General features: G+C 40.2%; 1 protein-coding gene across 7 annotated transcripts in view; it reads left to right on the plus strand.

The window, feature by feature from the left end:
- The window catches only part of LOC128748482 (neurexin-2-like), a 164730-nt gene that overhangs the window by 57820 nt on the left and 90610 nt on the right, over window positions 1-16300 (plus strand). For 5 of the 7 annotated variants that reach the window (XM_053847318.1, XM_053847316.1, XM_053847322.1 and 2 more), the window contains exons 4-6: window positions 600-629; window positions 871-882; window positions 7703-8004. In XM_053847318.1, the coding sequence (XP_053703293.1) occupies window positions 600-629; window positions 871-882; window positions 7703-8004 (344 nt within the window). The remainder of the gene's footprint in view (window positions 1-599; window positions 630-870; window positions 883-7702; window positions 8005-16300) is intronic. The other 2 variants (XM_053847319.1, XM_053847320.1) reach the window with 1 other exon arrangement.

Genomic DNA, 16300 nt, shown 5'->3' on the forward strand with positions numbered 1-16300 from the left:
TATGTAAACAACACTGCGGAGGACCTGTAGAATTTCTGTCATCTGAGTTTGTGCTGGCGTTCCGCGAGGCTCGATCTAGATTCAGCGGATAAGGAGTGTTGTCACTGCTGCCCTTTTCTAAAATGCTGCTACACAGAAGGTTAAATATTCTTTTTGGCTGAGCGCTCGCATGGAAATATCAGCGCCTTATGAAAAAAAAAAGTGCTGGCTCTCGTCGGACCTGTGTGTAAATGGAGCGTTTGCAGGGGAAAACAGATTAAACATGAGAATCCGACACATCTCAAACACTGTCTGCATCAAGTAAACATACAATATGTGTTCCATTCAGAAAAAAGCATCTTCGTGAGCAACCCCCCGTTTGGGTTGCGCCAATCAAGATGTTTTTTTTCTATCCTTGCCTTCCCTTTCTTCCCTTGAGATGTTTGTCTGTTTTGAGTTTGAAACCCTGTTTATATTTTACGTTGAACTTTGACATCCGTACCCTCCCCAAGGATGTCTGTCACAAACTGCAGTCCAACATTGTGACAATGCTTTTGTTTTCCCGATCCTCTTTATGAACTTCCTGTTTTCGTATCCTTTTTTCTGTTCTTTCCCTCAAGGTCTGGCGCACCTGATGTTAAACCGCCAAGGTATGGGGTCGATTGGTTTGCTTTTCCTTCCCAGCCACCTGATCACAACATTTTCCGTTCCCGTGGTATCATTTAAGTTAACTGTGCTGCACTAATATCTCCTCTCCTCTTTTCTCATATACTTGGCTCTTCATTTTGGCTTCCTGTCATGTTGTGCTCACTACTCACTCAATTTATGTCCATCAATCCTTTGTCCTGACCACTGACTGATCAACTGGAACATCACCTTTGACCTCGACAGTTTTCCGCCAAGGTAATGCACCTTTGCTCAAAGCATCTTCAAGGTATTTACAAATGGAGTACGGTATGCAAGAAGGTCCATAATAGCTAAAATATAAAATATTTTATTTATTTATTTATTTTTATTATTTGAACTCCATATTTTAAGAGTTTAGTTTAAGAGGCGGGGGCCAAAATGATTCATCTTTCTGGTGGTTTTCACATGTAGTTTAACTCAAATAGCACTATATTTGATGTATGCTCGCCCAAGCATACATCTGATTCACAATCTTAGCCATAGCTCTTCAGAGACTTTCCCATGACAAGGATACACGACTCGCATGTTTCCGCAACAGATTTCTGTGTATTTATGCTTTGAAATTTCGCAGCGCCTGCTTTGGTGAGACTTTAACAACCTGCCACAGTGGTTGTTATTTATCTGTGGGTTTTTGTTTTTTTTTGACAACATTATTGATGATGGAGGATCATTTCTGTGAAACGCCTGTCACTGTTTTGATAAATGAGTAATAAACGTGCTCATTTTTCTTTCCACCAGATAAAAGCTATTGTCAGGATTGTTTGAATAAAGTTTTCTTTGACTTTTCATTTTAATGAAATGAACCCATGTGAAGGCGGTTTGTTATAAATAAATAACTGACTAGTCCAAATGTAATTGCTACATGGAAAAATATATTTAATTAATTATCTATAAATGTAAATAAATAAATAAATAAATAAATAAAATACAGTGGTACCTGGGTTCTCAACCACAACACGTTCTGGACGGCTGACAAGAAGCAAATTGTTCAAAATGTGAATCGATTTTTCCCATTACAATGAATGGAGAAAGAAATAATGCGTTCCAAGCCTTAAAATAGTCTTTTGTAGGAGTGAATGTAGAGTGTCTGCTGCAGGTGCGCTGTTCCTCTATGTGTGTGGCCGCTGCATGTGGGAGGGGTTGGCGAGTGAGTGACGTCTCTCCAGAAGTGAAGAGGTGCCCGGTGCGTGTCCAGCTCTGAATGTGCGCTTCTGTGCAGTTTGGCTGTGACAAAGTCATAAACCAAGTCACTTAGCTCTGTCCCAGACTCGCCTCATCCCTGTCCCAGCTCCAGCCCACAACAGGACATCAAACCCTGGAGTGAGCGCTCCAGCCTCGGAGGTGTGGAGAGCGAGCACCTCCCCTGTGACACTCTACCACGGTCCAGTGTGGAGACAGGAGAGGTTTTACACCTCAAGATGAAGAAAAAACAGTCAGTAAATGTAGCTAACGGGACACGTCTGCATACGGAGGCTGCGTCATACACAATAACAAAGCGCGTCGTGGGTCAGCTGGTTTGTCCGCGTGCGTTATGTTTTTTCCGGCTTTTTTCGGGGGCGTTCGAGTTCTGGATTTTTGTTTGAAATCAGAAGCAAAAAAAAGTCCGGGGGGTTCGAAAACCGAGGTACCACTGTACTCAGGTTCTTTAAGAATATACATGTACAGATAGAATTCCTAATGGTATGGATTGTTAATAAAGAGGTAAAACACATCATTAAATTGTCCTTTTTGACCTAAAACTCTCCATTAGCTGCCTCACTAACCACTTCACCTTGTAGAGTGTGGAACATCCTGACTCCTCTTTTTTTGTTGCTCCATGCTGGTGGTGACTTTATGTACAGCTTTAACTGAGTTATATGGTGCTTGACATCTGTCATCAAGGCAAAGCTGAGACTCATAAATAAGAACACTACAGCAATTGACTCTTCTTCGCATGTAACTCTTTCAGTCAATGAGAGCCAAATGTTGAAATATTACATCATTTCAGTTTATCAATAGTTAACACAAGAGAACAAAGCCCCATTTTCCTTTGCCGTTTGTGTCCCAAAAATGTCCTTGTTCTTCTGAATCTATTAAAAATAACTGTGTCCTCTGTGAATTTTATTATTTCCACTTCCTTGGAGCGAACTGGTGAAAACGGGGGCAGAGGGAAATAATCCCTGGTGTGTAAGAGTGTGGAATTATCCAATTGGGTGTTCTCCTTAACACTTTGTGCCGTAAAATTGATTACACTAATGTCACAGCAGATGAAAAGGCTGAAGTGAATACTCCTCAGACTCACTATCCAACTTCTCTTTTTTTATAAGTCTTTTTCCCAGCCACTCTAAGTGGAGCAGCTCAAGGCTGCGTGTGACTGCGTGACATCATACATTCTGTGGTTACTCGCTTTGGGACAAATGTCTTTCAAATCAGTTATCGGTCTTCAGGAGGCAGAGAGATAATGTTCAGTTTAAACTGCCGTGAGTAATGCGACAGAACAATGGGCAAACAGAGATTAGCGTTAATTCCCTCTTTGAAGCAACTCGAGCATGTATGATATTTAGTGAGTCAGATGTGAAGCGGTGCCTAAAACATATCATAAATCCAACTCAGTGAATTTGTTAGTTTAATGGGTTTTTTTTTCCACCGTCGACAAGTTATGATATTCTTAGATTAAATTACAGATTATCTATGCAAACACAAACATTCCATCTGAAATTATGATGATAAATCATGTTTTAATAAATCAAGATTGGGCTTTATTTTAGGAAAATGGAATGTGAATGTAGAGTGTCTGCTGCAGGTGCGCTGTTCCTCTATGTGTGTGGCCGCTGCATGTGGGAGGGGTTACCGAGTGAGTGACGTCTCTCCAGAAGTGAAGAGGTGCCCGGTGCGTGTCCAGCTCTGAATGTGCGCTTCTGTGCAGTTTGGCTGTGACAAAGTCATAAACCAAGTAACGCTAGTTAACTAAGTTATTATACATAATAACAAAGCGTCTCGTGGGTCAGCTGATCGGTCCGCGCACCTTATGTTTTTTGCGGCTTTTTTCGGGGGCGTTCGAGTTCTGGATTTTCGTTTGAAATCTGAGGCAAAAAAATCTCAAAATTTTTGTTCGAACTCTGATTTGTTCGAATTCCGGGACCGGAATGAACCAGAAAATGTATTTAAACATGACTCAACAAAAATGAAAATCATCATGTTTTAACTGATAATATTTTACACAATTCCCGTTATTGTCAAAAGCATTTTGAAAAAAGATATATATTGACTTCCTTTTTGTATTTGCAAGATTAATCTCGTGAAAAAATATTGTGAGATCAATCTCATAGTAAATAACTAATCTTAATCATACTGCAATCTCGAGTTTATTACGAAATTAATCTCATGAAAACTCATTGATTCCTATTATTCATCTAACAAAACAAAATTAGTATCGGACTAATCTAGTAAAAAACGTATTTATTTTTAGATTAATCTTGTAAACAACACATCTGTTACAATAATTTGTTACGAGATTAATATTGCCTTAAATTAGTTTGGGTTTTTTTCTTCTTAAATGTGACCCTAGTACTTTGTCATAGTTCTGACATAATCCATTGTACTTAAATTAAAATTAAAAAGTTAAAAAATATATATATATATTATGAAATGTTATTATCAATGCATTCTCTATGCTTGTTGTTTTCCAGATTTAACTACATTTTAAGAGAAAACAAACCAAAATTAACTCTGTCACTCTTAGGTTTCAATAAGATTTCAAAACATCGGTGAGTTTCTAGTGTCTGAGGGTGAAATGAGCTCCTCATAAGCCAAGTGGCGCTGAATAACAAACCCCAGTTCATCTCTCTGCAGCAGCATTATGAAACTTTAAGAATGCCGTTTAATTGAATTACTCAAACATGTGTCTCGACAACGGCGATGCGGCTTCTCGCCGGAAGACCATCTCCGGAGACTTTTGATTTGATCTGTATTTGGCCGCAAATTATGTCAAATGAAATATACACCGCGCTTGTCACTCTTTGGGGAGGGAAGCCACATAAATGAGTTAACAGGATGCTGCGGGAAATTCTGTCTGTCTGCCCAGTTTTGCAAATCTCATTCCAAGACACGGAGCTGTCGAGTAAATAGTGTGTTTATTCAGGCGTTATTCTCTGCTCCTGCTTCTGGTGCCGGCGGACCCGGGACAAACTCTGCCATCCACATGCCCACACCACCTCACTCGAGTCGGGGTTCATCGAGTCGAGAGCAAACCCCGCTGCCCTGCAGCTACACAGACACAGTCAGCCACTGCCATCTGCGCTGCAAAGCATATGAAGCATTCTGAAATTAATCAGCTGTATAACCCATTAATAATGAGGAAACTGCATGTTGACATTTCGTCGTGTCGTGCAGCCGCCGCCGCCGCCGCATGTAGCTGTAACGGATTGGAACATGTTGGCTAATAGGAAGTAATTGCAGGTGATCCCTTTCCTCCTGGTGGCACAGCCCTTTATCTCTGCAGTGCTCACGCTGTGAACGCATGCAGCTCATGTAAAGCCCATGGATGTGAGGGCAGCAAAGACCGTTGCGTGACTATATGGAGTCACCAGCCAGGAATAAACTGTTGTGTATCCTTGGAAAAAAATCAAGTCTGGGCCACAAATGTTGCGCTTTATTTGAGACCGCGTGCTGTTTCATTCAGTTTTATTCTCCGTCTATTGTCAAGTCCCGCCTTGCCAGGACCACAGGGATCCCATATCAGACAATTTAGAGTCACAGAGTGCCTCATTGTGGACTAAGGGAGGGAACCAGAGTGACTGTGTAACCCAATAATGCGAGACATTAGTGTTTTAAAGGCAGGTCCTTTTTATATTAGCTATACTGGCTTCACACAGAGAAAACAATACTTACGATGCCGCACAGAAAATGTATTTATTAAAATGTAAAATAATAATAGCAACAATTGGGTACATTTGTTCAACTATATCCATCGGGATATAACAGGCTATTTTTTATTTTTTTTATTATATAAAATTAATCACTGGCTAGTTTATGTATTATAACCATGAGCACAGTTAAAATTAACCACCACAAATGCGACTAGAGAGCGATGACATCTGAAGTTTGATGTCATATTTTTGCGTCATTGTCTGAGTTTCACTTTTTGGCTCCGCTTTATTGTGTCATTGCGATGCCCTGACAACAAGTTTAATAACCTGTCACAGATTATTTGGATTATATTATTTTACAGATAATTTCGTTGGAGGTTTATGGATGAAGGAAGGAAAAAAAAAAAGAATCAATTCTAAATAAAAAATGAAAATCCTGGCAGTGTTGCAGACAGTAAAAAAACAAACATTTCAATCAATGTTTTATTTATGAAAATTCATTTTTATGTCGCTGCTAATGTTCTGTTTCTCCATTTTGACAGTCAAGTTCTTGAATGCATTAAAACGTATCCTAGTCTTCAATTCGATATGAGATATTTATTGGTTTAAAACATTATTATTAGTATATAATGTAAACTTAAAACATCAACACATTTTTAATGTCCCTCTTTCTATTCTATCCTTGTTATTGTACATTGCTTTATGAACACATGGTGGCATTTTTTCTTACCCCTGCACATGTGCCTTCATTCACTTCCCTTAATAAGAGCAGAAAATTTCTCCGTTCCTTTAGTCCCTGAGCGCGTGTACACTGGGCCAGTTGGTTTATTGCTTACCCCCACGACGCCCTTCTGTTATTATGCTCTCACAGTTCCTGGCCAAACACAAACAGCCTTTAGTCTTACTTAAGGCTGCGAATTGCCCCATCAACATCATTTAAGTTCACAGAGTCGAGTGCACCCTGGACGTCTGGCTGTCTGGTGGTGGTACCGCGCTCTGCCACAGTCGCTCTGCCACATGTCGGTCAAGTACGTTGTTTAAGGGAGTGATTTACAACTCAAGCTAGCCTGAAAACACACACTGTTGGATGCTGGCTTCTCAGCAGGCACCACTCTCTGTCTTTGACTGCCAAATAAATTAACATTGGCGACTGGCCTGTAGAATTTAGACGATTGAGATTGAAAGTCTAGTGTTTCATAAATCCGATCTGAAAAGAGTAAAGAAAAAACTTTGAATATTTAAGTCGCTTTAAAAAGTGGGCGGCAGGTGTGGGTTCCTACCACAGTACAAAATTCAAGGATTCCAAATTGTCTATTGGTGTGAGGGTGTGTGTGAGTTCCTCGTGTTTCTGCCGTTTCATATTATCCTGTCTCAGTTTGCCTTTGTCAGTCCCATCAGCTCAGGGTCGAAATCTTGAATTACCTGGGTAACCGTAGAGCCCTGCGTTGGAAGTAGATCTTAAACCACAGTCATCAGTCAAATACTCATTGAAGCTGAAACCACACATTGCAGTCTGCGCACCAGTTGAATGTGGACTCGGCACAAACAAAAGCGACTCCTGAGAGAGCGGATCCTGCTGTCTTTCGTTGACCCCACAGTTCAGAAGCCGACATTTCCTGTACAAATAAACACGAGCTTAAGGGACAGCTTATCCCCGCAGCTTGAAACGGCTTGCTCAGGCATTCTGAGGCTGCGTATCGCTCACCAGCCAAGCGAGGGTTGAGTGTTCGAAGCATCCCACTCACAAATTCAATATTGCTTCATATCACAAGTTACAACCCTGGAAATATGCTCTCGCGCACTGTCCACGTGCGCGCATATGACGTATACAATATTTTTTTCTCTTTGAAGTGGTTTGAATATTAGATAGCATCATTTCCGGCTTTTGTGTTTGTCAACTGTATCTTTGTGTTTATTTCATTTATCAACAGTATGTAAAGGATATATTTGTGTTCATTGTTTTAGCGTTGCTTTGTGTCTAGTATTGACTATGTCGAGAAATATACTTTTCTAATCCTCAGAGGCCTGTGAAAAAGGGGACAAAAGTATGTATCACCAAAAAACAAAGCCATTTTAATAGAAAAAAAAAGAACAAAAGCAGGAGTAATTGACAGAATGGTTATATGTTGAAAAGAAAGGAAGAGAACTTCTACATTGAACTGCGATTCATCAGGTCTACTTCTTTTTAGGACAAGAGGAGTCTCTGGCTACCTTCAAAGGAAACGAGTACTTCAGCTACAACTTGTCGCAGACCCCGATTCAGAGCAGCCTGGATGAGATCACCCTGTCTTTCCGCACACTGCAACGCAACGGCCTGCTGCTTCACACGGGGAAGTCGGCTGACTACGTCAACCTCTCCCTGAGGAATGGAGGGCTGTGGCTGGTCATCAATCTGGGCTCGGGAGCCTTCGAGGCCCTTGTGGAACCCACCAGTGGGAAGTTCAATGACAACGCCTGGCACGACGTTAGGGTGACCCGCAACCTCCGACAGGTCTGTATTATGTCGGCCGCGTAGTGAAAGGTTAATCGTGTGCTGTGTTTGAACCACTATACGTCACGCGTGCGTCTCATGCAGCAAAGGATCAGAGTCGCAATTCAATCCAGGGCTGATAAAGGGGAGATCAGTTCTTAGAATACGGGTCACCAGCAAGCGGGTCAAACCTGGCAGAAGCAGCCAGACGAGACAGAGGATGAGATCCACAGGTCATGATTGGAATTTCAAATGCAGGCAAGCAGGAAAACAAATGAAATGGAGTGAATAGCATTCACTGGATATTCTGGAGGAGAGAATGGTAGTATGAGTCCGGGCTTATGCGGATTACTGGATTGGGCACTGGTGCGATGCACCAGGCAGTGGTAACGCACCTATGGGATGGAGTCTAGAGTATGTGAGAATAAAGGAAATTTGATTTAATATTGTGGGGGGTTTTTTTCACAGAAAAAAATGAACATATAAAAATATACATACATATATTTTTACTACTTTAACCTTAATATCATTTCGACAGAATCCCTATAGCTCCATTCTGACTGTAAAAGACAACGTATGTATCACATGATTCAATATTAATATTATTGTTCCTGAACGACAAAGTCAGAGAGGCTATATTGAGATGGACAAAGTCAGAGAGGCTATATTGAGATGGACAAAGTCAGAGATAGATCTGAGATGGTTTGGACATGTACAGAGGAGAGAGAGCCAGTACATTGGTGGGAAGATGTTGAGGTTGGAACTGCCAGGCAGAAGGTGGAGAGGAAGGTCAAAGAGGAGAGTTATGGAGGTGGTGAAGGAGGACATGAGGTTTGTAGGTTTGAGAGAAGAGGAAGCAGAGGACAGGGGGAGATGGAGGAAGATGATCCACTGTGGCCACTCCTGAAGGGGGAAGCTGAAAGGAAAAGAAGAAGATTGTTTCTGAACACATATACTTTAGTGGAGTTTCCTTATGGCATAGCATAATATAGAGTAGGTTAAATATTCCTGTTACCTCGAAACTGGGATGTCAGACATGGGAATGACATCTCGGCCGAGTGTAGTTCAAAAGTTATTCTCACACGTGCCAGACATTGCCAACTTATATATATATATATATATATATATATATATATATATATATATATATGCAAAATGTGTTTTTGTCTTTCATTGACTCAAAACTTCTACTGTACTTTGTGTTTACATTTGTGGCAGCCATCTTGAATCGCATACTCAGGTGGTGAGGATTCTCCGACTTTCTGACTTGGATGTCCTATGGATTGCACCCATACTCACAGTCTTACAAACATAAAACACCGCCTTGTTTTCCTCGAGTGTGTAATAACTGCTAACACCTCGCAAATCAATTGCTATTGCTGCAACCTTTCTGTGCAGAAACGGTTATCACTGATTCGTTACCAAGCATGTCCTGTTGGTATCAGATCACAGGACGTCGGCAAATGAAGAGGTTATATCTTATCTCTACGTGAGTGTACGTGGAAATCCAAAATAAAACTATTACCCCATGATACCAGTCCTAGGATTAGCAGTTAAAGATGGTGGCGATAGTCTAAATTAACGGGGATGGCGGGATTACCTGGCGCCGTACACAGGAGTATAAAGCAAAGAGATTAGGTTGAGCATCGGCAGCGGGAAGCCAGGGAATCCACCTCTCATTAGAGTCCATCTCGCGGTTTATCCAAGACCCCAGACACTTTCCACTCCATTTATATAATCCTTACCAGCATTCTGTATGCGACATTAGCGCGGCACGCTGTCATGACTCTTAATATAATTGGTTGTTTTCTGAACGTGTGAATTCCGGGCCATTGTGCCGCTGTGGTGAATATCACCGCTCAGCAGGGGATTAGCAGCCCACCAGTGATCCTGTTCAATATGAGGAATGTGCTGGATGAGACCTCTGGAGAAGCAATGGCTTCCAACGTACAGGAGCGGCGGCCAAAAACACTTGGGGATCAAGGCATGAGATTCACCATTGTATCCGTTATTCATTTAACTGTTCTTGCATTATACTCAGGTTCTCATTTTTGGGGACATTTTGTTGTTATTTCTGTGGAGCTAGTTTTGAAGCACGTGTTTAATCATCAACCAGTGCGCTAAACATTTGCTCCAGATGAATCTATAAAGAGTTTTATGCTCCAGCCGAGATGAGCTGATAGCAGACGACTGGCCTCCCTCACATGAAGCAGATTGTTTTATTAAAAATGACTGACAGCGATTTTCCTTTTTTATGCACCATAGATTTGCTGCTGGGCCCTTTTTTTTATCCCACTGAGCAAATCATATTCATCATTTCCTCCCTGACACCAGCTGGTTGTTTTCTGTTCTGTAACTGCGCAGTACAATAAGTGCTATATAGATTTTCTTTGACTCGCACGATGGTCGCAGTGTGTTCAGTGAGACGTGGTCACCGATGCAGCATCGCCACACAAGCAGGGAGGTCACACGGCGGACAGCCGCGCTTGTGTAATGAATACAGACGCTGGACTTGTGCACTTATTGTACTTTACTCCAGCCAAGTACAACTCAGCCCTGAGGTTTCACATTCATTAACGGTGTTCACTGGACAAGACACGCTGCTGAATTCCCGAACTCATTTGCAGACTGCAAGCGCGTCTCTTGCTCTAATTGTTTCTCAAAAGCTCCCACAGTTGACATCACCATATTTCAAGTGTTGCTTCAGTATTTTACATACATTTAAATATATGAATATTTAGATATCCAATGATCCATCCGTTTTCCATAACTAGGATAATATGGTATGAAAGGGCATGTGATTTTGTTTCCATTCATCGTGGAATCCAGTGGTACGATAAAAGACTATATCAGTGCCGCGGCATAGAAAGAAAAGATTATCAACTTCAAACTCAGTTTGTTGCCTTCATTGACATATGCTAACTTGAGTACCGCTACTATATCACGCTTGATGAGTTATGAGAGATTAGCTTGCCGTTAGCTTAGCTAGCTAACGCAAGTTGTGACCAAGTTTTGATTCAGATCAAACGTTCCTGTCTCCAAATGACACACAAACACGTGTCGAGTGGTTGCGCGGAAAATAATTTCTGAGCGCCTTACAGCTTCTATCGCTGCTATTCAGCGCATCTTTTATACATCCAAGACACAGAGTCCTTGACTTTTCTTCCACTTTTAAAACGACAAAACCACAAACCAAGGTTTTTCCGAAGCGGCCGTGGGGACAAGTGTGGCAGTTAATAAGGCTTTGCACCATGATCAGAGTTTAGCAGACAAACATCGCAGTTAACCCGCAATGCCTTGTGGTCACCTTCTTGCTAGAGACTCCATTCAAAGCCTCAAGCATAGCTCCAGGCCTCCACTACAACCCTCAGTGGCACACAACAGCACATTCTTGCACCCTGGACCACAATAGGTTAAAAAAAACTATTCTAAATATGGCCCTACAAATACTACTCTAAAAAACAAATCGTATTTTCATGCAGAAGATCTTAAGTTGTTCAAATGCACATATGTAGTTTTGCAGTTGTAGGTGTATTTTTTTTTTTAGTTTCATGAGCCATGAAGTAATTCATGATTCATGTTTTTTGTCTGACGCTAGCAGACTGTTGCCTTATTAGCTTTGATGTACATTGTTTATTACATGAGGTCTAATTGACTATAAACTATCCTGTTACATCTAATATCGAAATATATCGCTGTGCTAACAGTTTTGTTATCTATATGTCATATTGCCTTTCTTCTTGTATCCTGAGATATGTATCTCCATTCTTGTCAAAGCAGCCCAGTTTAACATTCTGACATGTCCCCCTTCTATTCAAATGTTATTATATTTATACATTTAACTAATATGGTTTCCTGTTGTTTTATGTTGCGGGTTTGTGTCTATGCTTTTTGTAATTCACCTAGTGGGTTGTGTTTTAATGTGAGTCACAGGGTTAACTCTGCCAGCTGCATAGAATAGCATGAGTGAGTCATTGTAGTCACTTTAAAAAAAAGAAAAAGTGCATGTAAAATTAGCAAATTCCAGAAAAAGCTGCCTTTTATATGTAGTATATGTGCCGCATTCTGTTTTAGGACAAGGACAATTCAGTCAGCAAGACTGCAAATAACAAATAGCACAGGTGTTAAAAGTGTAGACACAGTTAGGGAACATAAATGTGATTTCCAGTAGACTGAAAATGTATCCAAAAATGGTAGTAAAACTGTTGATGTGATCATGTGACATGATGCTGGTGGTAGTGATTCGTATGGAGGATTAAGATCGGTGAAGTCAGAGGAGGCTTTGGTGTGGCAAAGGCAAAGAAGAAAAACAGTTGTATTTATGGTACAGCTGTGCTTCCCTCGTGGCTTTGCTCTGATAGTTACCCTGGTGCCTTCCTTTACATTGCATCTCAAGTCTATAAATCATTTTTGACTTAGTGTCACTAAGAATCTGGAGAATCCGGAGGACTCACATTTCATTCTTTGGCTCATGTAGCAAACATTCAATATATGATTAAAAAAAGAATAATAATAATAATAATAATTAAATATATATATATATATATATATAATTTTTTTTTTTTTTGTGTGTGTGTATGAGGATAATAATAATAATAATTATATATATATATATATATATATATATATATATATATATACAACGCCACCCACCGTTCTCCTTCACTCATACATGGTGTAAATCTAAACCCATGATAATCTTTCATGTATGCACACCAAACACATGGCAGCACTTCAGCGGGACACAGTGTTATCCCACTTGTGAAATCCTCTGTCACCATAACAGGAACATCAAGCCAAAAACCTTGCTCTTCTTGGGTGAGAAAGCCATCTAACGTTTGTGTACCTTTGGTGTATTGAGTTTATAGATCAACGTCACGTTGATGCAAAAGGTTTGCATGTCGTGTGTTGGTGCAATCCTCCTCTTGGCTGCTACCAAAGTAAAACTGTTCGTTTATTTTTAGAAACCATTGTGGCTCGAAATTGGCAAGTTCGTCTGGAGCATTTGAGTTTTTCTCTTCTATTTCAACCAAATAATTCACTCATTAAAATCCTTCAGACCAAAAAAGAAAGCTCTTCTTCAGTGACTCAGTTTCACTGAAGTATTCTTTGCCTCTATTGTTTTCTGTTTTCAATAACTGGGGGGGGGAGAATCTTCAAGCCATTTACAACACCAACTTCAAAGAGATTATTATTTGATCTGAATTCTCATGAACAATAAATCACCAGAGGAGTGTTTCTTTGAGTGCAGTGTCATATTTACTTGCTGAAGCGGAACTTCATTTGTATCTAACTATCTCATCATCGGCAGTATGTTCTGAACCTGTCACATTCATCAGAGTATAAACTTGCGTCCTCCTCCACATCAATTTCCTTACTCCAGTTTTCAGGAGGGAAAGCGGCAATCCGATGCTTCCGACGTCACTTTTGCTTTCAGCCGTGCATTTGATCCCTGTGCAAATTGCTTCCCTCTCAGATAAGTTACCTCGCTGACATGTAGATAGGGGGAACTTTAACTCCCAAGAGAGCGCTGGTGGAAACATTTTATTAGATCCGGTGGAGCTTTTCAGGCTACAATTCCCTGTATGGCTGCCTCCCCGTGCTCCATCTTGTCTCAGGCAAGCGGATTCCAGTTCATTCTCCATCTTCCCCTGACCCTTATTAATGATGCAGCCCCTTATTTATGGCCCTCTATATTTGTCTGCCTGTCTTTCCTCGGCACTGTTCCATCCGCTCACTAATATTTGCATTCACCGACATCCATAATCGACATGAATGGTGTGAATATATTAGAATAAAAACAGTCCGAACAGGCCTGCAGCTGCATGATAATCCTATCCGTTCGATAATTACTTGCGCACATCTTCATCGGATGATTGCTTGATTTAAATGCAATATACGCGACCAGTGCCGGCATGATTACGCCAGGGTTTGTCGCCAGGCTAGTAGCGCTGCGCGAAATATGCGTCGCCGAGGACGGACAAAATGATACACAATTGTTTTATTCATAACGCCTGATCAATTAAATCAGTCAACATGCCAAAAATGAAAATTTGAGGCTCCGATATGGCGTCAGCAGTGGGATGCCACTGTGTTCCTGTCTTCCACTCTACTCACACCTCTTGATGTCTTTTTATTTAGAAAAAAAGCTGGGTTAGCATAGTCTGCTATCAATGTCCTTTTTGATCATTGAAAGCTAATTTTAGCACAAGGCTCCTCTGAAGTTGGATTCAACGTACACAAACTGTCCACCTCCTCCACAGACTCACCACTTTGGCAACATTATGGTTTTCCTCTTGAAGAACTAGATTTCCCATCTTTCACGTCATCTCACTCACTTTCCTTTTTCCTCGTGCAAATTTCTTGATTCATTTACAATCGCCACTCGTGTCCTTAGCACGAATGTTCTATGTCAAGATTAGGAATGGGTACCTTTTGCGTTTGAACCGATACGGTGTCAATATCCGCTACAGTACTGGGGAATCGATACCAGTTCTCTACGGCACAAATTTATTTTGCATGTGGTCATAATAAACTTGTCTTTCAAAATTAACACATTTATTTCACAATAGATAAACTTCAGTAAATTCGATTCGGACAGTTTTCGTCAACATGGCAACCCTAAGCTGCAGCTACACAGAGTTGTTGTTCATTGTTTTGAGCGATAAGTGCAGCCACAGCACTATAACAGTGCCGTCTGACCAGAGCCGCTGTTGCTGCCCTCATTTTAACTTTGGAGCGAGTTGACATTGGTCCTGACGGATCTATAAATGAAAACAAGCATTTACATTGACGTTGCAAAATAAGAGGAGAGACATTAAAAACATTTTTTTTTTAAAAATGCAAGCATTCCATGATGCTATGAGCTTAAAATATATTTTTGATGATATATGTTTTATGATATTCAAATATGCTCAATATAAATCATGACAGTACATTTATACGAAGTTTTTTTCCCCACCTTTTTTTATGGACCAAAATTAAATTAATTTTTTGGAAAACAAACAGCTCATAACCTAAAAATATCATATCATATACATTTTAACACCTTTATTTTGTATGTAAGGCATGAAGACATCTTATCGAAAAAGGAACAGCAAAACGATTTGTCATACGGAAATTGAATGCCACCTTATTTAAACAATAAAAAATGTTGTGCTGTCCAAATAAATGGAAGCCCATGTGGCGACCCTGACCCTAGTTAAGTTATGATTAATAATGATATGTTATTACTATTTATTATAGCACTTTTTCCATCTCTCAATAAAAAGTAACTCTATGAACAAAGGATTGTGGGAGATGGAATGTTCAGCTCGATGAGATTTGTAAGTGTGAGCGAAGCATGGTAAAAAATGTGTGCTCTGATACTTCAGTTTGAAAGTCATCACTCCTGTGAAAAGCGACAAAATGTCGAGTGCTCAAAAGACTTGAAAGCACTTTTTGATGCCGCATGTTCACTGAGACAAATCCGGCACGACATAAAGTGCTCTCATGTTTTGTCCTTTTCACGAGCGGTGACATAAATCAGTTAAAAATTCTACATTTGGATGTTGTTTTAATAAAAGAAACACGGATGCTGTTGAGTGTCTCCAGTTGCAAAATGTGTCATTGTGACTTGAAGACGCTGCAAAGGAAGAATATATATATATATATATATATATATATATATATATATATATATATATATATATATATATATATATATATATATATATATATATATATATATATATATATATATATATAAAATAAATATATATATATATAAAAAAAATATATATATATAAAAAATACAAGTTTGTTTGAACTGTCTCAGCCACTTATTTTTCTAAATTCCAGCTGCTGTGTGGACTGAAGTGCCATGTCAGCACCGCAGAGGAGTTCACTGAGTTGAGTCCGAATAATACTGAACCGCCGGATCTGTACTGTTCAATACTTGTCAGTCATGAATGGCGAGCCTCTGCCTTGTCTGTGATCCCAGCTATCTGTACATAAAATCTCAGGTCACTCTCCTGTCTTTTGTCCCCATTCTTTCAATAAACTAGTAATTTAGTGGGATGACAGCGCCGTCACGAATCCAACATCTTAGAGGAACGGTTTTCTTTCGCATCCAGAGGGCTCGGCTCTGTGCTATCGATTGATCCTTTGTGATTAAGGCTGCGGCGTTTTATTGCTTACCCTCCAATGTTGAAGAGTGTTAAACGCGGCACTGGTGGTTATGTTGCTATTAACGTGAATCTGGCTGCTGACAGCTCATCGATATCCTGGAAAAACTCAATTTTCTCTGCTTTTACATCCGTCTTCTGTTACAATATTG

The sequence above is a fragment of the Synchiropus splendidus genome, chromosome 17 (assembly GCF_027744825.2).
Source record: "Synchiropus splendidus isolate RoL2022-P1 chromosome 17, RoL_Sspl_1.0, whole genome shotgun sequence".
Classification (NCBI taxonomy): Eukaryota; Metazoa; Chordata; class Actinopteri; order Syngnathiformes; family Callionymidae; genus Synchiropus; species Synchiropus splendidus.